The sequence below is a fragment of the Podarcis pityusensis genome, assembly GCF_964106645.2.
Source record: "Podarcis pityusensis genome assembly, chromosome: 17".
Classification (NCBI taxonomy): Eukaryota; Metazoa; Chordata; class Lepidosauria; order Squamata; family Lacertidae; genus Podarcis; species Podarcis pityusensis.
This window is the reverse complement of record NC_138042.1, coordinates 34,529,895-34,551,479: the sequence shown is the minus strand read 5'-3', so window position 1 is coordinate 34,551,479 and position 21,585 is coordinate 34,529,895. Positions and strand designations below refer to the sequence as shown.

General features: G+C 41.3%; 1 protein-coding gene and 1 long non-coding RNA gene across 2 annotated transcripts in view; one reads left to right on the top strand and one right to left on the bottom strand.

Moving 5' to 3' along the window:
* TEX15 (testis expressed 15, meiosis and synapsis associated) overlaps nt 1–18,990 on the bottom strand; it is a 31,606-nt gene extending 12,616 nt beyond the window's left edge. The window contains exons 1-6 of the mRNA XM_080987592.1: nt 18,813–18,990; nt 12,427–12,562; nt 8,903–9,068; nt 7,759–8,005; nt 6,753–6,899; nt 1,245–1,407 (exon numbers count right to left, since the gene is read on the bottom strand). Of these exons, the coding sequence (XP_080843718.1) occupies nt 1,245–1,407; nt 6,753–6,899; nt 7,759–8,005; nt 8,903–9,068; nt 12,427–12,562; nt 18,813–18,986 (1,033 nt within the window). The 5' untranslated portion in view covers nt 18,987–18,990. The remainder of the gene's footprint in view (nt 1–1,244; nt 1,408–6,752; nt 6,900–7,758; nt 8,006–8,902; nt 9,069–12,426; nt 12,563–18,812) is intronic.
* A 115-nt stretch (nt 18,991–19,105) lies between these two features.
* LOC308466554 lies at nt 19,106–20,509 on the top strand. The gene is made up of 2 exons (XR_013980880.1): nt 19,106–19,266; nt 20,131–20,509. It is a non-coding gene; the product is annotated as an uncharacterized lncRNA (long non-coding RNA).
* Nucleotides 20,510–21,585: the final 1,076 nt, after the last annotated feature.

The window sequence follows — 21,585 nt, the reverse complement described above, 5'->3', positions numbered from 1 at the left end:
AGCTACACGGACAAGGAGAGTAGACGGGAAGAGAAGAAGGGGAGAAAAGCTAGAGAGCATCTGAGTTCAGGCATGGGAAAGGAACAACTGGAGTAAATGACTTAAGAGTGCACTCACAATGATTCATCTGTAGCCATGGCCTGCATTCTGCCTTTTTAATTTGGCACCATATGCAAGTCATGCTGCTTTCACCAGAGATTTATGCAACATCAAATTCAAGCTGTGGTTGCAAAGGCACAACTGGGAGCACTTGCTGCCATGGCTTTACCAGTGCCATGCGTGGCAACATACATCAGTTTAGCGACGGGTGGGTGTGGCCTGTCCAAAGCTGTGTTGCAAGCCAACTGGGGAGGCCTGACAAGCCTAATTATGCCAGAAGTTTCCCTCGGCTGGAATAGGCAGCAGGATCATAAACAGGGAGGAATACCAGGAGGCAAAAATAAGGTGTGTGTATGTATGTATGTTTACTCAGAAGTAAGTTCCAATGGCTTCAATAGGAATTCCTCCCAAATAAGTGTACTTAGGATTGCTGCCTAAAGGAAAGAATTGCAAGAGAAGACAGGTGAAAGCAATAAAAGGGGATTTTTAATTTTATTTTGAAGACTACTCTAGATCTAAGGACAGAAAAAGCTAAACCTTGTTGCCAGAAAGAGAGGCGAGACGACAGACAAGAGTACAGTGCTAGGCAGACAGGGGGAATTGGTAGAGAAACAGAATAGCTGAAGGACACAAGAAAAAAAAGGCAATCTAAATAGACAAAGACTTGAGGAAACAGCTGCATTCACATTAACCCATGGTTTGTCAAAGACTCAGGGTCGGGGTAGGCCAGTAGAGGGCATTATCTGTAGTGGGCCCTAAGCTGTGGAACTCCCTCCCCACGGAGGTGCATCTGGTTTCGGAGAATTCGGAAGACCCTTGCTTTTGACACTCGAAATATGTATGTTTTCAGGGCCCATCTTATTTTTATGGCTATAAGCTGTTTTGAATTGTTTTCAATATTGTATTTTAATGCTGTAACCTGCCCAGGGACCTTAGGGCAATAACAAACAAACAAACAAACAAACAAACAAACAAGAGATGTTTCACAGGTGAGCAAAGCCCAGTGCCACTGTAGCATAGGGAAGCATCTAGAGTGGCTGAACAAAGCATGGTTAGGGTTAGGGTCATACAAAATGGGAGGGGGCGGAAACAGGCATGTGTATTAATTTAAGAATATGAAATACACATTTATAAAATCAGCTTACCCACATGCTTAGGCAATTTTTGAGGTCTGCACTGCAAAGGTGTTGAAGCAGAGACAGTTGCATTTTTCTGATTAATGCGTTTTACTTCTATTACTGCATATGGAAGGCACTGCCTAGGCTTGTCCACTGGTTTTGAATGTTCATTGTATTCATAAAAATATATCTGCAAATATGAAAAATATCACAAGAATATCACTTGCAGGATTAGTAAAATTGCATCCTAGACAAAGTCTGCTAAAATAACTTTAGGTTTTGGTCATATTTCAGCAAAATTGACTTGTTAAACATCCACTACTTAAAAAAATATCTCTCCTTCCATTTATAACATAATACAAAACTAAAATTAAAGAAAAAATCTACAATCAAACACTATAGTTATTATGGAAACATTCAAATATTTAATGGAAGAGCTTGAATTACTAGTTATTTTATTGCAATTTCAATATTTGATTATAAGCTGCCTTAAACTCTGAAAAGGGTAGATTTTTTTTTAATTTAATTTTTTTATTTATATATACCTGTTCCCTATCTTACTGAGAGCAGTCTTTGCAGCTCAGCTGCACAGCCAACATTTCCGGCCTCTAACACAGAAGACATAACTCTGTCTTCCTGTGTCAAAATTCCCGCAAGAACTCAGGAGCCTATCAGCAATAAAACTGGGCTTCCAGGCTCCCAAGTTGACCTGAGTGAAGGTTTGGCCCAGTCAGGTCCGCTCTGGGGTTATAAAGGTAGGGCTTGCAATGCACTCTGCACCAGAGCCTTTAGTTAGCACATAGGTGAAGAGCTGATTCTTCAGATACCAAGTTCTCAAGCCTTGACAGGCTTAAATGGTCATAACCAGCACTTTGAATGGGTAAATGAAACAGACTAGTAGCCAGTAAAGATGAGAACAGTACTGTCATGTGCTTGTAATGCTCTAATACTAAAAGGAACATATTCTGCAGCAACTGAAACTTCTGAACCACCTTCAAAGGCAGTCCCACATACAATGCATTATAGTAATCAAAATAGTAAGTCATACTGCTTCCCGCAGCAGTTTCCTGAACTGCCCCCATCCCAGTTGTCAGTCCTGCCAGAAGCAAGAGGGCTGTGTGCACCTAGCACCACAAAGGAGTCCGACTAAATCAATTACAGAAGCATTATCCCTGTCTGTATGAATTCAAAACTATAAAGCAGGCATGTCCAACTCCCAAGAGACTGCAATCTATTCCCAGTATATAAAAAAAACTGGCAGTGATCTACCCACTGTCATTGGAGGGAGGATGGGTGGATTGCCCAGAGTTGTTGAGCTTTTTGGGAAGAGGGTTGCACAGAGTTTATAAGCTTTCCCCCCTGTAATGGTTCTAGGGGTTGCTCATGCGTAAATCGGTGCCACACCTGGCTGGGTTGCCTGAGTGAACCTTTTCTGTCCGGACAGCCACTCGCCCGTGGCTGTCTCAATCGCTGGCAGAATCCGTTAGTGGCCGTTCCTTGAACTTCTTCCAGCAAAGAAGTTCTTTGACGCCTAGTCTCCGCCTACTCTCCCTGCGCGGAAGCCTTCTGCGCAGGGAGGGTGTGGGCAGCGGAGGACCCGTGCTCTCCCCGTTGGTCCCCGGCGAGGAGTCATGGAGCCACCTCGCCGATTCCCCCATCTGCCCCCCTTCTCCACTGGTGCTACGCTGATTTCCTTCCCCAGAAGATGTGCTGCTTCTCTCCCTCCCGGGACACTCTTCGGAATCCCTCTGGAGCCCTCCCTCTCCCCCTGGCTCCGATGGCAGTTCCCTGACACCCCCCTTGTAACTTTCCGTACACGATAAGGATCCCGCAATCTACTGGTTGGACATCCCTGCTATAAAGCAATTGCTACCAAAATCATGAAAAGCTATTGTAAAAGCAAGCTGGTTAGAATGAAATCAACCCCCAAGCTGTTACAATCATCACACAAAACTCTTTAGCCATATGCAGACATCCACATCCTGTGAAAGATGATGGCCTGGCCCAAACTCATCCCCTTCCATTCTGGTATTTGCACACTGGATTTCAGTTACAAACACACACACCCCCTTCGTTATTCTTTTTACGACTTTTTAATTTCTGGTGTTTGGTTGTTTGGCAAGTTATTCACTGTTCAGGCTCATGTGCTCAGATAAAGGTGGCGATAAACGGGTGTCAATGCTCTGAGTCCCAGATTATGAACTGTTGAACTGGACAAGTTTCCATCTCTTTGTTATGTCTCCCACTTCTTCTGGCTATAGGTACTACTTGGTGAAAAGTTCTCAAATGGTCCTCCAAATCTCTTAGAAGAGAATTTTCTCTTGTGTAGGTCTTGTATCCAGTTCTCTGTGCCTGGTGTGACTTGGGCTTTCAATGTTGGGAGGGTTATTCATTTTGCTGTGAGCATGGCTCAATGAAACCTGCCTTCCTGGCAGGTATGTAGCCAATTATTATGTTGGTGCCTCCTATGTAACAGGGATTTGTCCGGAACCAAGTTAATTCTAGTCTGTACTTCTGCCCCAAAGGGTTTGATTACAGGGCAGAGATGCATTTGAAATAAAAGGACACATTCTACTCATGTGGACCATCTGTGGGCCAGATTTAGAAGGTGATTGGGCCGGATCCGGGCCTTAGTTTGCCTACCCATGATTTACATCAACAGCAATGATCTGTGGATGTTAGGTCCATGCATCCAAGATGTGCTGATGTCCTGTAAGCCTGGAGGAATATTTTCTAAGTCTAATGTCATGGGTACCTGATTTGATACAACACAGGTCTTTTCCCCACTGTGCAGTTATGTCTAATTGGCCTTAGTGTATTACATACTAATGTGTATAGGGACTTACTGAGTTTTCCTGATGTGATGGTATGTGGTGTTTGCAAGAGATCTGGTGTGTCTGCTGCACTCAGGACATCTGGGCCAAATTTTGCTCATATATTTTATTATCTTTATTATATTATCTTTACTTCAGATCTTGTGATTTATGTGGAAGTTGTTCCACTTAGTTGTGCATTTTCTGATGTTAGCTCAATTGGTAGAGTACGAGACACTAAATCTCAGGGTTTTGAGTTAGAGTCCCCCATTGCCTGGAGCATGGACTTGAACTGTGAAAAGACGCCATACAAAAAAAATTATGTATGTTCTGTGAGAGATACTCACTCTGCCCATGCTTTTCTTAAGTCAAGATTTTTGGCTGTTATATGTGGACTGCGTCTGATGGCAAGGTGGGCAAATGGGCCAAAGTGCATTTGGTTTGCTATTGCCAGCCAGGCTTGTGCGATAGCAGCTATGATGGGAGTTTATGTTGCAGAGTTTCCCAGTTGCTTAGAGTCTAGTGCTGCCCAGCTGTTTAGCTGACTAAATCTAGTTCTATCTGCCTACTGTGGGATTTCATAATCTGCTTCCTGTTGCCATTATGGAACTTGTGCAATTAGATAATACTTATAAGTCTGTCATTGGGAGCTGTAGTTTGGTATATGCCAGATGAGGTCTGTTTGCAGCTCACAATTTTTTAAATACATCAGTTGGAATGAAGTATTTCCAGTGCGGGGGGGGGGGGGGTAAGTGAGAGGCCCCTAAGCACATATACCAGTCTGGCCAGAATGTTCTTTTTAATTATGTTTATTGTCCATAGGATTATTGTTAGACTGGCTCAGTGTTCTAGGTCTAGGCCTGCCTATATTTTAACAAGTGTTTCTTCCATACTGAATTTTACCTAGAAATGGGGAGACTCAAGTACATCATCTTTTTCCACTTCAGCGGCCAGTCTGTATGGTGGGTGAATATTGGCCCATGCCTATGGACATTGCCCCCAACTTCAGCTAGTTAACTTTGTATCCGTACAAGTGGCCAAAATAGTCTATTATTTTATTTTATTTATTAAATTTACATACTGTTCTATACCAACAGGTCTCAGGGCGGTTCCCAGCAGTGTTTGAAACTCCCATTGTTCTAGGCGCATTTTGCGACAGAGAATTTCATTAGCGCAAGCAGTTTCTGAGCTCTGGGCGCAGTACTGTGCCCAAGATGTCAGACTGAAACTGCAGCGTGGAAGGAAAGGAGGCCCTTTTTCTGCCTCTCCACTTCCAGCTACTCTCTGGAGAAGAGACCCTCTTTAGACTATTAGGGGGTGAGTAACAGGACTAGATCATGTGAAAAATGAACATAATATTTTACCTGCAGTTCATTCATTTTCAGCTTTGTATTCTTGTTATAAAAAAGTGTGCCTAGACATTCTGTTGTTGCACCCGTAACCTAGGTTTAAGGTGCCATTTAGCTGCTAGCTTTCATAACTCAGTTTCTAATACTGGCTCCTAGGATAAAACTAGAATATAAAACCACAAAATGCATAAAAACAAGAACACCACAATACCCCCCCAACACATTTAAAAGGCATATGATGTCAATCAACCAAAGGCCTGGTCAAAGGATTGTTTTTGCCTGGCGCCTAAAGGTGTATAATGAAGGTGCTAGGCAAACCTCGCTGGGGAGAGAATTCCAGACAGGGAGCCACTGCAAAAAATGCCTGCTCTCATGTTGCCACCCTCTGGATCTCTTGTGGAGGCACATGAAGAAGGACCTCAAAAGATGATCTCAGGGTCTGGGTAGGTTCATATGGGAAGAGGCGGTCCTTGAAGTATTGCGGTCCTGGGCCATTTAAGGCTTTATAGGTCAAAACCAGCACTCTGAATAGGGCCCAGAAACTAATTGGAAACCAGCGCAGTTGGACCAGGATCGGTGTAATATGCTCAAACCCTCTTGCTCAGGTGAGCAACCTGCTTTCAAATTCTGCACTAGCTAAAGTTTCCAAACCATCTTCAGAGGCAAACCTACATGATTGTCATAAATTTGGGGATAGAGATCTGCAGGTCCACTAAAAAAAGCAGTGTGCCACCTGCAAAAAGGGCTATCTTATACTTAAATCTTCAAAGATGAGGGCGCTGTGGTTTGGGAGACATGCTATGGGTGGAAATGCACTCCCCCTAAAGCACCAAGTTTGCAGATTGGTAGTGTTTCTAGAGTTAATACTAGCAAGTGCAGACTGTGGTCAGGAGTGCTTTTTATCACCTTAAACTATGATGTGCTCTTTGTGGGTCTGCTTTCAAAACTTCAATGGCTGCAAAATGGTCAGGTCAGAGTCTGTGTTTTTTTCACATTTCAAATCCCATCACAACCCAATAGCAACAATAAATACCATTCCTTCTTCATCTGAAGACCTCCTCCAGAGAGGGGACCTTCCCTGTCATGGGGTCTCAGTTATGGAGTGCCCTTTTCAGAGAAGATAGTTTGGTGTCAAAGACTTTATTAAGGTGGGCGTTCCAGCATGTTTTACAACTTTTACAAAACAGTTTTCTAGTTTTGCAGCAGCCTCTGATAGTTGTACTGTTTTTAAGTTGTATTCTGCACTCAAAATAATAAATTAATAATAGAATATAAAAATTAAAAATAAAAGAACAAAGTTTCAAGAATACAACAAGCATAATGAAATATGACATCTGATTAGGTCGCATGTGCAAAAGTTAAGGATTCCCTACCAAAGAACCAATGGCCTGGTCCTCCAATGAATCCTTAACTGAAGGATGAACTCTGGACATGTGGCAATCAAATTTTGGAGTTGGATCCAAAGCAACTTTCTTCTTGCCTTTAGGAGGCTGAATTTTTTTCACTTTTCCTAAGAGAACCTATCAGATTAAATAAAAGAAAACAGAATTATTTTCAGTAAAATGCTCATATGATTGCATTCAGTTACCTAGCTGGACATCTTTTCCTATGAAGTAAGTATGTGGAACAAAGTGCTTTTTAAACACAGAAAAAAGTTCCACTCCCCTTAAGAGCATATAACTTAAAAAAAAAAAAGTCAATGTAAAATAATGAACTGTGAGTTAACAAACATGAAAATAAAATATACACCACAGACAAATATCAAGAATGCACTCCTATATTCTGATTTCAGATGGAGGGTTTCTTTAAAAAAACAGTATGTGATCTTATCACTCAACCATAGAGGCTTCAGTATAAAAACTTAATAGCTGGAGTAGACATAACACTTGTCCAAATGCAAGATATTTAAATCCTGCAAAGGAAATGAAAATATAAATTCTTAAGAGTTTAGTAAAAATGTGTATGAATCTGAGGTATACTAACCACTATTATCTGAAGGTATTTCTGTGTTAGATTATGAATGAGGACCACTTTTTCACTCAGTTTGAAGATGGCCTGTAATTACCTCTTTGTTGTGACTGGAACACACTCAGCGCTTAACAAATCCAAACTGCTCCTCCCAACACCATCGTCTGACCCACGCATTGAGACTATAAAGCTGCACCTGTCTAGCTGGCCTTGCGCATGGAGCCAGTAGCAGTTCAGAGAATGGTCCCGACTTTCAGCATCCTACCTAGCAACCTAAATTTGGCTTCTGCATACAAAAATGCATTATAGTCAGAAAAATAATAATCATTGGGATAAAAGATTCGGACACAAAACAACGACTCGTCATGCTACACACTTGCCTAGCATTTACCATTTCTGTATAAAACTTACCCTGAAAATAATGATATTTTCTATTGGGATTGAGTGTTCGGATGCATAATTCAGAGCAACATCAATGTGTCTGAATAAATATATGCCAAGTTGAGGATTTCCAAGTTCCTTCATAATTTTTAGTTGTTCTTTCTTGGAATGACCAGTGTGCAGGCCATTCTGACAAATGTTTGAGACTTCCTTGTTAGAGACAAGTAAAAAGCTAGATGTTTCTTTATCTTGCCTTCCTGCTTCACGCAACTTAGTCCTAGCAATAAAAAATAACACATTATACACATTTCCAAATAATTATATACATTTCAGATAAATGCTTCTTCACTTTTTTAGATTATAAGCAATTTCATAATACTGGTGTATTTGATTTTCTTTATACCCACTTGCAAGAAAAGGTAACAATCTGGCCCTGACCACATTGCAAATGGATGGTTGCTTAATAGTTGATGGTTTTCTTTAGTACATTGTAATTGGCTGTTTTAGTATGATGGCTCTTCTACACGCCATGGATTGTTTTATATCCAAGAAAGAGAGTCTGGTCTGATGAGTAAAGCTGCTGCCTATCTCTAAAACTGAAAAAATGTAATACTGTTAATCTTGTTATTACAACCCATTGAACCATGTGAGTTTCAAGGAGGTGGATGATTCAGGATGAATGGGCATGTATTTCCTGCAGAATGGAGCTTAGCATATGTGGTTCAGGATGCGGGGGGTGTAACAAAAGGGAAAGCAGGTGGCCTAGAGAGTCACATCACGCAGTCCAATGTGTATGGCTCAGGACTGGAGAAGGAATTGCCTAAGCCCATGGGACTAGGAGAAACCAGAACTAAACTTCAGCATCTGTGTTCAATTATGACTATGGATAGCTAGTTGTGTGTGTGTTTGATTTTTCTGATAGGGCTCCTATAGCTTTTGCACATGTAATGGACAAGCGTGTTGGATCTGGAATGGAGAAGACATGGGTTCAAACCCCAGCCATGAAGGGGCTCACTACGTGGGTTTGGGCAAGTCAGTCTCTCTCTCTTTTTCATGTAATTGTTTTTAGAATACAGTGAGAAAACACCACATATAAACTTATTGGGAGTAAGGATGGAAGACAAATATGATAAAATAAAATGGATTAATTTCTCTTCATATAAGCACAATTCACCTCTTTGCGACGAATTCTTCTTCCAGATCTTTATTGTGAACCATTTTTATCTTATTGAACTGCCACAAAGACTCGAGGTTACATTCTTTGTCAAGGCAACTTTGAATCAGCCGTTGTTTAATCTCATTACTGTCTCTCTGATTATTGGAACACTCCGTTAGTAAACCTAAACACAAATAAATAAAAAGTTTTAAGAAATCTATTAGAATTACAGTCATGGGGATTACTAAGCAACATTCTTGGCAACACAGTGATGGTCACAGGCAAAAGAATCTCCCAAAGAGATTACTGTCAAGTTACAAGGTTTAGTAAAAAACCTCAGGAGAGAAAATCTTGCTTAAATTAGGTCATGGAAATTAATTCATTGCTAGTTAAAGTAGTATCTATGTTATATAGGGACACACGTGACACTGCTTGGTTGAACTGGTGTGGTGGCATGAAGCATCCTGCTGCTTAGGTACTAAGGAGTTTCCAATCCAGCTTCTGTAAGGAAAGGGAAGCTGCCAGTTGGGCTTGGATTAAAATTTGCACAGAGGCAGTGAAAGGACTGAGAAGTGGTCCTAGGATATAAAGAAACCACGGGGTTCCTATTTCCTCTCCTGGCCCCTCAATATACGTCTGTGTTTCCACCAATCTGTGGGATACAAGATGGAGAGGGTGGGATGGAAGGGTGGAGGGCGAGAACAAAACTTTAAAATAAAGAAACGAAGAAGGGGGGCAGCCAACCAGGAAAACACAGTGAAAAAACTTACTCAGATGATCTAGCAAACATGAAGGAAGGAAGGACTAGACAAAGGGAAAATTTACACAAAACAACCACTCAAGCAAGCATTTCTCTCCACACACACAAAAACATGAAGACCTAACTGTCCCTCTGGAGACGACATTGCAAGTTGAAGACCCTGCCTTTCTCCAGTAGGGGGAGTCATCCCTATTAGGAATGGTGTCCCCCTCTATGTGGTAAAAATAAACAGAAAAGGAAGAGAAAGGAAATTCAGGCAAGAATGGTAATCGGAAAGCAAGCTTTGAAGAAAATTCACAGTGCATAAGAACAGGTGTTATGGAAGGGTGAGAGACAGACAGGAATTATAGGAAGGCCGGTCAACAGTTCAAAGAATATGGTTGCTTAGTCAGAGGAATTATGCTAGCTATGGCTTCTACTGTCATGGCAGCATTGTGACCTTGCAAAACTAAGGAAGCAAAAAGGTGCAAAAACAGGGATATGGGATGTTCACATACTGATTTAAGTTAATTTGGCTGCAGGCTTCAAGTCAACCTTTATTTGAAAGAATACAAGTAGAGATTGAGAAAATTCAGATGGTTCATGTCCCTTTGTAAACCATTTTTCATGCATACCCCCCATTGTGGCAAGGAGTCTTCCTGTGAAAGCTGCCACCTTTGTTCTTGACAACTAACTTTTTAACATGCACATGTTATAAATACGTAAGTCAATTGTTTTGCATCATACAGTTTTTGCATATTTATTGAGGTATACCAGAGCCTCTTTACTTTTCTTGCTCTTAATTATTTTTTGCTACAACCAAGACTACAATCATGACCATGTTTACTCAGAAGTAAATCTCAGTGAACTTCAGTGAGGCTTACTGCCAGGTAAATGGGTTAGGGTTTAGCCTTAATCTGCTACATTTTATGAGTTTTCAAACTCATTTGAATGCATCATTTCATGCTGTTCTTTCCCTATGGAAAGAGGTCCCTTTGTCAAAGTAGAAAGAATCATCTGGCTCTGACTACCCATTACTGACCACCTTAACTTTCTGCTTTAAAAGTGACATTAAATTTAAAATTATCTTCCTTTCCCTCATCCTTCAGATTTTCTTGACTTTTAACTGAACTACTAAATGAAATGTAGCTGATGCCTGGGTGACGGAAAGGAGATAGGATGGCAAGTTTATAGTGGCTGGGCTGGCAAAATCAAGGTAGCAAGAGCAGCTGCAATCCTAACCCCATTTACCTGGAAGTAAGCCCCTCTGAATACAATGCGACTAAGTTTGCAACCATGGATAGCATTATGATGGTCAATTAGGCACTTCATTAACTTTGATTTTTAAGCCCTTTGTTGTTTTGCTGAAAAAGACTAACAGGGCATTCCCTGTAGAAATTAATTAAAATTGAAAGGCAATACACAGAGGTAACAAATTTGTAAATATCTGTTGGTGGTTGAGTCATGCATGTCTACGTGCTCTATAAAAGCTACATATGTTTCTGCGTTAGTAGATAAAACGGAACATAGACTTGTGCAAAATAAACCAACTGCAGTGGAAGAGAAAATATCAGATGAAAGTGCAGATAAATATTGGAATAGATTGAAGCATGTTTGTGCATCCCTAACGGGAGCAGCCCTTTTTCTCCGTACAATTACTCAGGAAGTGGTGGCACATCATAGTGGAGGACAATATATAAAGCAGAAGGTGGGAATCCTTGCAAGAAGAACTACAGTGGAACCTCTACTTACGGACGTAATCAGTTCCGGAGGTCCGTCTGTAAGTTGATCTGGGTCGCTGGTAGAAGCGCCGTTGTGCGCAGATGCATTCAGCGGCAGCACACTTCTGCGCATGTGCAGATGGCGGCAGCCACTTCTGTGTGTGCACAAACGGCAGAAGCCGCTTCCGCACGTGCATGAATCGCAGCAAACCCGGTATTTACTTCCGGGTTTGCTGCGGTCACAACTTGGATTGGGCCCAAGTAGAGCCGGTGGTAAGTAGAGGTTCTACTGTACTCAGAAGAATCTGACATCCTAGGCTCCTTGGGAGGAAGGGCAGGATTTAAATTTAATAATAATGATAATAGTATTAGCATCTGCCACTTCCCACAACTGGCAAGGATGCTTAAACACAAGTAAACCATTAAGATTCTCTTTGCAAATGTGACTTAATTTTGAATCTGATACAGAATAATTTACAAAAACAAATAATTCGATCAATCTTTATTGAAAGATTATAATGGATAATGAAGGTACATCTCTGTTGGAGTTCACAGAATAGTATTATTGAATAAAAAGGCTGAAGATGGGATGAACTGGAATAAAAAAACGTTGAAAACAAGGATAAATCCAGCACAGGTAAAAGCTAAACCTAAAATTTGAAGGCCTGGCACAATAAAAAGGTTTGGATTTGTTGACTAGAACTGTAGTGACAAGGTCAAGCAACTCATTTTAGGGATAACAATCCATAACGTTGGTGCTATGGCAGAAAGCTCTGTCCTGTGGAACCAATAACTTTACTTCCTCCTGACAGGGATGCTACCACAGCCAATCATATGGGAAAACTCTTCAGAAGAGAGGAGAGACGAAAAGGCACAGGTAGTGTCAATTCCTATTATAAACATCAGAAACTGTCAGGATACAACTGACTTGGGAAAGTATACATTTCTGAAGTACAATGACATGAACTGTTTGAAAATGACACAATTTTTATCACATATCACATTGTTTCTTTGCTTATTAAATTATGACAGATCTATAACACATGATCAAAAATGAGTATTTTGTTATTTGTCTACTGTACCTTTATCAGGAGCTCTTTTAGGAATGGTAAATTTTTTCAAACGACTTTGATCTGGCAAAAATATACCCTTGGTATTTGACGTTCTGTTTTTCTGTATCACTTCCATCTTTGGTTCCTTTTCTATTTTGTCTTCAACCTGAATCAATGATGAATTGCAGAAACTGTTATTAAAACTGTAACTTGCTTTTTCTTACTCCCTCCCAGTCTCTTTTTCTTTTGTCCCATAAATATTGAGCCTGAGAGCAGGGAGTGTCCTCACTGAAATTTGTACACCACTCTGGGAACTCTTGTGGACTGAAAAGTGAATAAAAATGTCAATAACCGTAGTAGTAACATTTGCTTTCTACACAATTACTTTATTGTCTCTAAATATCTTCCATCACTGCCCATTCCGTTTCTGCTTTTAATTCCTACTGCACCTGGATGTTCAAATTCCCTATTAACTCTGAAGCAAGAATGCCTCTTTTCCACCCCAAAAGTTTAATAATAAAAGAATGCATTTCAGTGCGGGCAAGTTAAGGCTCCCCCCCAATACCACTAGGCTCAGTAACTGCCTACGGTAACTGCAATTAAATTGGGTTATCAGTTGTTACTTTTGTTTTGCACTGAAGAACATGCAGCAACATATTTAAATGAGAGATGCAAGTAGAACTTTAAAATACGTGTAAGCATATGAAAAATTGCAACTGCTTTTATTCTTGCACTTTTATCTGAAGTATCACATTTCACAACTGTGTTTGTATCCTAAGTTCTACAGAGTAGACCCACTGAACTAAATGAACCTTAAAAGGTAAAGGACCCCTGACAATTAAGTCCAGTTGCAGATGACTCTGGGGTTGCGGTGCTCATCTTGCTTTACAGGCTGAGGGAGCCGGTGTTTGTCTACAGGCAGTTTTTCCGGGTCATATGGCCAACATGATTAAGCCGCTTCTGGCGCAACGGAACACTAAAACCAGAGAAGTGCACGGAAATGCCGTTTACCTTCCTGCCGGATAGGTAAGGGATACCTATTTATCTACTTGCACTTTTCTTGGTGTGCTAGGATGGCAGGAACTTAGGTTAGTCTTATCCATTGATTTCAATGGGTATACTTTGACTGGTGTTGAATACAACCCTATAAGGTAAAATAATCAACCAAATACTGTTATTAGTATTTCAGAAGCAATTCTGAGTGGTTTTTTTGTTTATTAGTTTAAGTTTACAGACAGCAGTACGGTAACTCTTGAGCTAAGGGAATGAATTATGGTGGGCTGTTATTTATGAACTAGGCACTAGAGGGAGATACTGTACATGTTTCCCAGCCAAACAATGGCATAGAAGTCTCCAACATTTTTATTTTCATTCTCTACAAAATTGTATTCCAAGGATGCTTGTATTCCAAGGACCATAAACTATTCATGGAGGTCTATTGGCACCAAAAGCCTTATGCATCTCCAGCAATATGTAACATTTTGAATATCAATACATCTGCAGAAAATTTGCACAACTATGATTCTATGATTCTATGATTTATCACAGTGTTATGCAGTCTATGGGGGTGAGGGTAAAGAAAAGTGTGTGGGCATACTGAATTACTGAAGTTGGTTACAAGTTTTAGTTCTTTGTTTCTCTGGAAGATCAAAATAAAGCTCAACCAATCAAAGTCTGTCCTTGAACCTCCAAAACAAGCATATCCATGATTGGATGGCTATAACTTTCAAGGTCAACACTAATTTTCTCCAATCAAAACAGTTATATGACCATTACAAAAAATAATATTTGGGAAACCCCAAACACCCTCTATGAGATGACACTGATTGACATATGACCAAATACTTTTGGTGCAAGATACTATAAAGGGTTTGGGTACATGCACTTATCAGTGCCTTCTGCTCAGTGTGGCCCTGGCAAGATTCAATGCCATCTTATAGATAAAGTTTTTCTGGAGGTGTGGGTGTATGATTTGTGGTGGCCCAGAGATTATTTGTGGGATGCGTACTATCAATGAGCATTCCAAAAAAACTAAGATCGAGAAAACATGAAGAACCTTGTTGGATCATTTCACAGTACCAGTCCAGGAGTCTATCATTCTGTTTCCAGAATGGCCAATCTGATGTCTATTCAGGCTGGAAGGATGGGGTGGGGGGAGATCTTCAGATGTGCTAAAGAAATAAATGGGACTCCTGTCTCCCCCAAACTCTTGCTCTGCTGCATAGTGCTACAGGGCTTCTAGCCCCAACCCTGAACATTCAATAGCTAATAGCATACAGGCAAAGAGAGAATTCCGGAAATTTTCAGCTTCTCAGCATGCACCCAGCCAAACCCTAATTCTCACCCTCCAGGACACTGCAGTTTTCTTGACATGCTATCTTCCTAAACTCTGATTCAAAACCATCATTGAGAGTATGCAGATTAAAGTCACGTGTAAGCATGTTGATATTTGATACTAAAAGGTCAGATTTAGCACACTGTACTGAGAAACTACTAATAAAAAAAGTATAGATCTGTGACAAAGAAGGTTTGTTTGGGAGTTCCTCCTAAAATGTACCCTTATGTTTAGAGGGCTATGAACTGTGCAATTAACATTGGGCACAAGGCATCCCAGAACAGTTGTCACTTAAAGAAGAGTTGTTTCCTTCCCTGAATATTAAACATACAGAAATATTTTTTACAGTAACGAATTTCTGAAATCAAGCTTAGTTTATTTTTTATATTTCTAGGAAGAATATGCATTTCAATACAGAATAAAAAAGACAGACTAGTTACACCATATTGCATGGCACAATACTAAACCATTGCCTATGTACCGATCTTACCAGACCTGCTAGAGCAAACAAAATTCTGATTTCTCTTTAAGAACTGCCAATCACAGTGTCCATACTTTTTATATTTTTGACATGTCTGTTATGCTTTTGCTCAATTATTTCCTCACACTGAGTTACCACAGTAGCAGCTGCTGATGTGGCAGCACTGTCCTGACCTCCAGTCTGCAGCTTACTGGGAGGAGAGGAACAAGGTGGTAATATGGTGCAAATGTACCAGTGGAGTTCATCCAACGTTCCTGCTGGTGCATGTGCTCGATACCAACCTCAGCTCTCTTCTCAATAAGCCACAACAATGCTGAAGATGAGAACTCATAAGTACCACTCCTCCACCACATGCTACAGCATTATAATGGCTAGTTAATACAGTAGAATATATAAAAATACTCCCTATAATATACAATCTAATCAAAATCAGATTTAAAAACAGGATACACGTTTCATAGATCATGTATAAATATAGTCATATCCATGTAACTTGAAAATAGAAACTAATTCAATTTTTGACATATCTCCTAGTAAAGAGAATCATGTTTCAGAAGTGAGTAAGTCTGCCTTATTATCTACACAACGTATTCAATTGCTTGTGCTGCGTTTTGCAAATCTATTAATCTAGTTTGATGTGGTGTTCACTTTGCTGCAATTAAGGACAGTTGACATATTCTATGTTTTGCCCCTAATAACTTTTCAGAAGTTTAATATTAACCTTCCTACACACTTACAATGCATTTTCCCCCTCAAAAGAATTCTCAGCACTGTAGTTTACCCCTCACAGAGTTACAATTCCAAGCAACCATTAACAAACTACAATACCTAGAACTCTGAGGGGGGGAAAGTGTTTTGAATGTGATTTAAAGGTATAGCATGTAGACACAACAAGATTCCCTTATGATATTACCCTAACAAATCACACAGTTTAAAAGCTAGGCATTCTATAAAAGTGTAGAATTCTTAAACGTAATCTCATTTATGTACTTTAATTCTTTTCTGGGCGGCAAGATAAAACATCCAAATATCAGCACTTGAAAATGCTAGTAACAAAACTGGTGTATTTTGTGTCTGTTAACTTTATAACATTTTCTACAGAATATTTGAACCAAGGGTATATTATGGTAAATATTATTCCTCCATTTGCTACACTAATTACCCCCCATCCCTTACTTTCAGGAGTAGCTGGACCATTTTGAAATATTACAATTAAAATATGCAAGTTATGAAAACCAAAACCAAGCAGAGATATGTTGCTTAAAGTTACCTTTTCAACCAATTATTTGGGAAGATTTTCATTTCTTGGAAAGGATTTTCAATACTTCCTTTCATGGAAAGATTTTCTTTTTTTAAAAAATCTGGATTGGAAGTTACTTAACTCTACGGCAAATTAAACACTACATCAACAATGAATCAAACCAAACTGTCATAATATAGTTGTTTTTTAACCTTTTGAGACTATATTTGTCCATTATGCAAACAAACACAGACCACAACACAATGCTAGTTTAAAGTAAAAGTTTCCAAAAAGATCTAAAACTCAATCAAACTAACTTCAGAAACCCCACAGATTGTTAAAAAGGATTTTCTTCTCAACATGTTCAGGGTTCATTTAAGTCATGCACTTACTCTGTTTTAGCTATTTGATTTACCTTTATGAACAAGGACAGAGTGGGAACTTTGCACTTCTTCATTGTAATTTTAGAAAACCCAATAAAGCAGATTTCTTTTTAAAAAAGTAAAAACAATATCAATCAGCAACAAATTTCTGAAAATGCTTTACACAGGTAAAGTAACTAGCTGGATACGAGAGAATAAACTATCATAGTAAGGAATAGGCTCACCTAGTGATCACTTTTACCTTATGAACTTCAGCGAGTATCTGAATGCTCACAATAATCATTTTCAAAGTGTTACCAGAGGGGACAGCATTACAGCAAATCAGGCTGCGATCTTCAACCTCTTACACTGAACTTAATTTTCAGTAAATTGTGATGGCCCTACATACTCCTCCAAACAGTAGTGGGAGCATTTCAGCAATAAAACAAGAAACAAATGGGGGATGCACTGTGTAAATAACACATCACCAGTTAAGTTAGCCCTTAAAACAATTTAATCACCTTAAATATATTTATCAAGGTAAATGGGTAATTCTTCCCACTAATTTCAACAGATATGTATGGGCAACATGTAGGTTTTAATTTGAGTGAACTGAGGGCATGGTGTGCGTGCTCAGAACCAAAGGCAAGGCATTTATTCTAGATTTAATAACATGGGTACCTAGAAGGGTGTTTTTTAATTGATACGATTGAAAAGGACCCAAGATGCAAACTGGACTAACTACTCTCACTTCAAATAGACAGACCAACCAACCAACCAACCAACCAACCAACCACATACACACGGGTTCCAACTCTCAATTTCAGAACTGCATTTCTGCTTTCTAGAGACAGATGACAAGGCTTAAGTTCCACAACTTGTAACTACGAACTCCCACAATAATACAGGAGCACCGTCCTTTATTCTTCCTTCATTCCCAGCCCTACCACTGTTAAGAGACACGAAATCCAAAACCTGCTGCGCACGTTGAACATTTTCCTCACCACTATCAAGAGTTGGAGCAAGAACCAAAATCTTGCCACCACCAAATCTTAACACCACCAAACAAAACCGAAGTGACAGTAACAGGATTTACTTTATAACCTCAGCGATGTTTAGGGAAATGAACAGGGTCCAGATCCACCCGGGAGGGGGAAAAACCACTCTCACACCGACGGCCGGCGCAAAGTTAAACGTGCCCAATTCGGTTCCGCAGCAGGGCATACAAGTAACCACTAACATAGACGGCACCCTTTTATATATAAAGGGTGCCGTCTATGTTAGTGGTCACGAATTTCGCAGCACCCTTTTACAGTGGTACCTCGGGTTAAGTACTTAATTCGTTCCGGAGGTCCGTAGTTAACCTGAAACTGTTCTTAACCTGAAGCACCACTTTAGCTAATGGGGAATCGCGCTGCCGCCACGCCGCTGCTGCGCAATTTCTGTTCTCATCCTGAAGCAAAGTTCTTAACCCGAGGTACTATTTCTGGGTTAGCGGAGTCTGTAACCTGAAGCGTATGTAACCCGAGGTACCACTGTATATAAAAGGGCGCTGCGAAATTCGTGGCCATGGGACTCGCGTCAACGGCTTTTAGCCCGGGCAGTAAAATGGAACCTCCAGGTTCAGGAGCAGTTTGCAGGCGCATTACCCCGTTGCTGAGCAACAAGAACCGTGAAGAGGGCTTGGGTGGTTTTCCCTCAAGCCCTTCTTGTCCTCGGCTACTAGAAACGGGACTCCGGGCCAGACGGATCCAGAAGTGCAAACGTCGACCCGCTGAAAACAACGGAGGCTAGCTAATCGTGAGCGACCTCGCCGTTGATTTCAACGGGTCACCCCTCGAGTGCGAGGTTTCGCTCGGGCTGAGGGGCCAGCAGGAGACCCGCGGAGGGCCAGAGAGAGAGAGAAGCCGCAGGCGGGCGCGCAAGTATGATATACGGGAAAACCGCGCGAAGCCGTTAGCCGACCCCCGCGAAGCAACCTGTCGGCCGGTCACTCACTTTCTCGTCTCCACAGCCGCCGTCCCTTTTCCCCGCTCCTTCGTCGCGTCCCGTCGGCTTCAAGCATCCCTCCGGCCTGCGCTTCGAATGCGAGCTTTTCAGGGCGCCAGCGACGCCGGCTGTAGCCACAGCGTGCCCGGCCTCGGTCCGCTGCTGCCGCGCCACCGCCACCATCGCGGCGGCCGGTGGGCGAATGGAGAGAGCCGGCTCCCGCAGCGGACTTTATAAGCTCCGCCCCCGCCACGTGCGGCGCGCGGTGCGAGGGAGGGGAGGAGCCAAGGGACGGAGGTTCTCGCGCTCCGAAATAACCGCTTTCCGACGCCCCGCCCCCCCGAAGCCGGTTGCAAGCTAATTTTCTTTTATTTTTCGCCTCCAAGGCGTAGAGCGAGCCCAAGGACGGTTGGTTTGTCCAGCCATAATAAACCCCATCCGAACTGAATAATGGCATAAACAAGTGAGAAAACTTCACCACAAAAACACACACTGTTCAAGCAGACTGGAAATTCCCGAGATTAGTACAGTTCAAGGCAGCACGTTAGAAGCCGTCGGATATTCTAGGACCTAGTCAGCACTTTCTGTCTTGTTTCGTTTTCAGTTCCAATATTTTAAAAGCTCCCCACCCCATTCGTTCTTTCTCCCATTTCTTCCTCACAGATCTGTCTCTTCTGTGGCTTGAAGCCTGTGCAATTGCAAAGTTCTTACGGAAGCCGAATTTCATGACTATTTGGAGACTGGTCAAAAAAAAGGGTAGAAAAATAACATAACTAGACACACCGCTTTGCCCTGGTTTTGAGATGCGTGTTTCCAGGACCCACGCTGTGTTTTTTTTATGTGCGTGATTGCATTTTGTAATTGCAAGTTGTTCCTAACGCTGTATTTAAAATGGTTGCAAACGGGGTCTGGATTAAAGGCGGATCTACACGGATCCTCATGGATCCTCCACTTTTTAAAAAATAACTGCAACAAATCCGCAAACTTGCAACCCGCAGGTTATTTCTATGCCAGGTTTCCCATCCTAACAGGTTTTGTAGTAACAGCAGAAAAAAGCTTACAAGTTCACTCCTTAACATCAGGTAAAGCTAGTGTAGACGCCTAGCTGAAACCCTGGGAAGTTGCTGCAGACAGTATTGAGCTAGGTGGACTAATGGTCTGACTTTGTACTGTGTAAGCAAGCTTCTGATTAAACTATAAACCAGGACACCTCAAAAGTTGTTGAGCTTTTTTTAGTAGAAGCTACAATGAATTTTGGAGCTTTTTTTTGGCATTTTCGGCACAATTTAACCCTCTTTGACGGAGATTTATCCAATAAATATTCCAGGGCGCCATTTTCAGAGGCGAATTCCAGGACATGTCATGGAAAATCAGGACATATGGCAGCCCTAGACTGTGTATGGTCTATGCTGACGCATTCCTTGATGCAGGCCTGAATTTTGGAATGCTCTGGGAGAGGCATAGACAAGTCCGGCCCAAGACTTACAGAGAATCCTGGAAGGAAGAACAGCTGTAATAAACTTTTAAACAAATCTCTTCACTTACTCTAAGCCTCAGTCCAGGTTCTTCATTGAAAAAAGCCCCAGGTTTCTGAGTACATACAATAGTGATGTGCAGAAACCAGCCGATGAAGCTGTTTGTGGTATGGACTGTTTTCAATGGCACGGTAGAAATATCTGAGGCGTAAATGAATGGCAATTTATTTATTTCATTTTAATGGCTTTTTACTTAGGATTCTAGATGCTGTTTTGCTGAGGAAAAGAAAGTTCCCGCTAATTAGCCGAATTTGCCACCTTTATAGAAAGTGTACTGCAAGTTTGGTCAGGGTCACAGTGACCCTGCAGAAAGAAACCCACTTAGCAGCTGCGGGATCTTCTAGCTTCCAGGCCCTCTATTGCTTTGGGGGGGGGGTGGAATAGGCTCTCTCAGCCCTGACTGGCTAAAGGGGAAATCTACTCTCCTGTATCCAGGCTTGCTCTGTTTAAAAACTGATCTTTGACCTGAGTCTGGGGTCCTCTTTGGATTAAGGATCATGTTTCTGCCACCATGTGCTGGATGCAATTTGGTGGTGGGCTCTGTGGTGAATTCCGTTTGCTGGTTGCCCAGTTTTATAAAAACTCTGCGCATTTATGTTTCACAGGGTGCGAAAGAAGGGCTTTGCACCTTTATACAATATGCATGTGTGCTTGGGCCCAGGGTCTTTTGCCTCACCATCCCCACTACTGACTCCCTGTTGCTACTCAGGTTAAAAATAAATAATTTTTTTTTACATGTCCCCCGATTAATTGAAAAAAATCTGGCGACCATAGGTTAATGACTTTTTTTGTCGTTCTTCACAACTTCTATCCCAGGTGAGGCCCTGGCATGCCATCTTCCCTTCAATACTCAAAAGATTATCCAAATTCTACCATTTATTAATTTGTAACATTCACCAACACTTGCCGGGACGGGTGCCCTTGCACACCCAAACTCTGACACCCCAGATATGTAACGCACATGAACAAAAGGGAGAGCATAACGTGTGTTGGGAAAGCAATGCTGGAAGTGTGTCCACATGGGGATTCCTGTATGGGGAGCTGCTTATACAACATTGGTCCAAATTGTTCATTCCCCACCCCACCCCCAATGGATTGTGGTACAGTGCGGAAGTCTAACACAAAGGTGGGGTGAGGGGTGGTGGATGGTGATGGGAAAAGGAATTATTTGTGGGATTGAGTGCAAGTATGTTTGAACACTTTTAAGGATTGTATGAAATGTATGTTTGTATATCTGTAATATATGT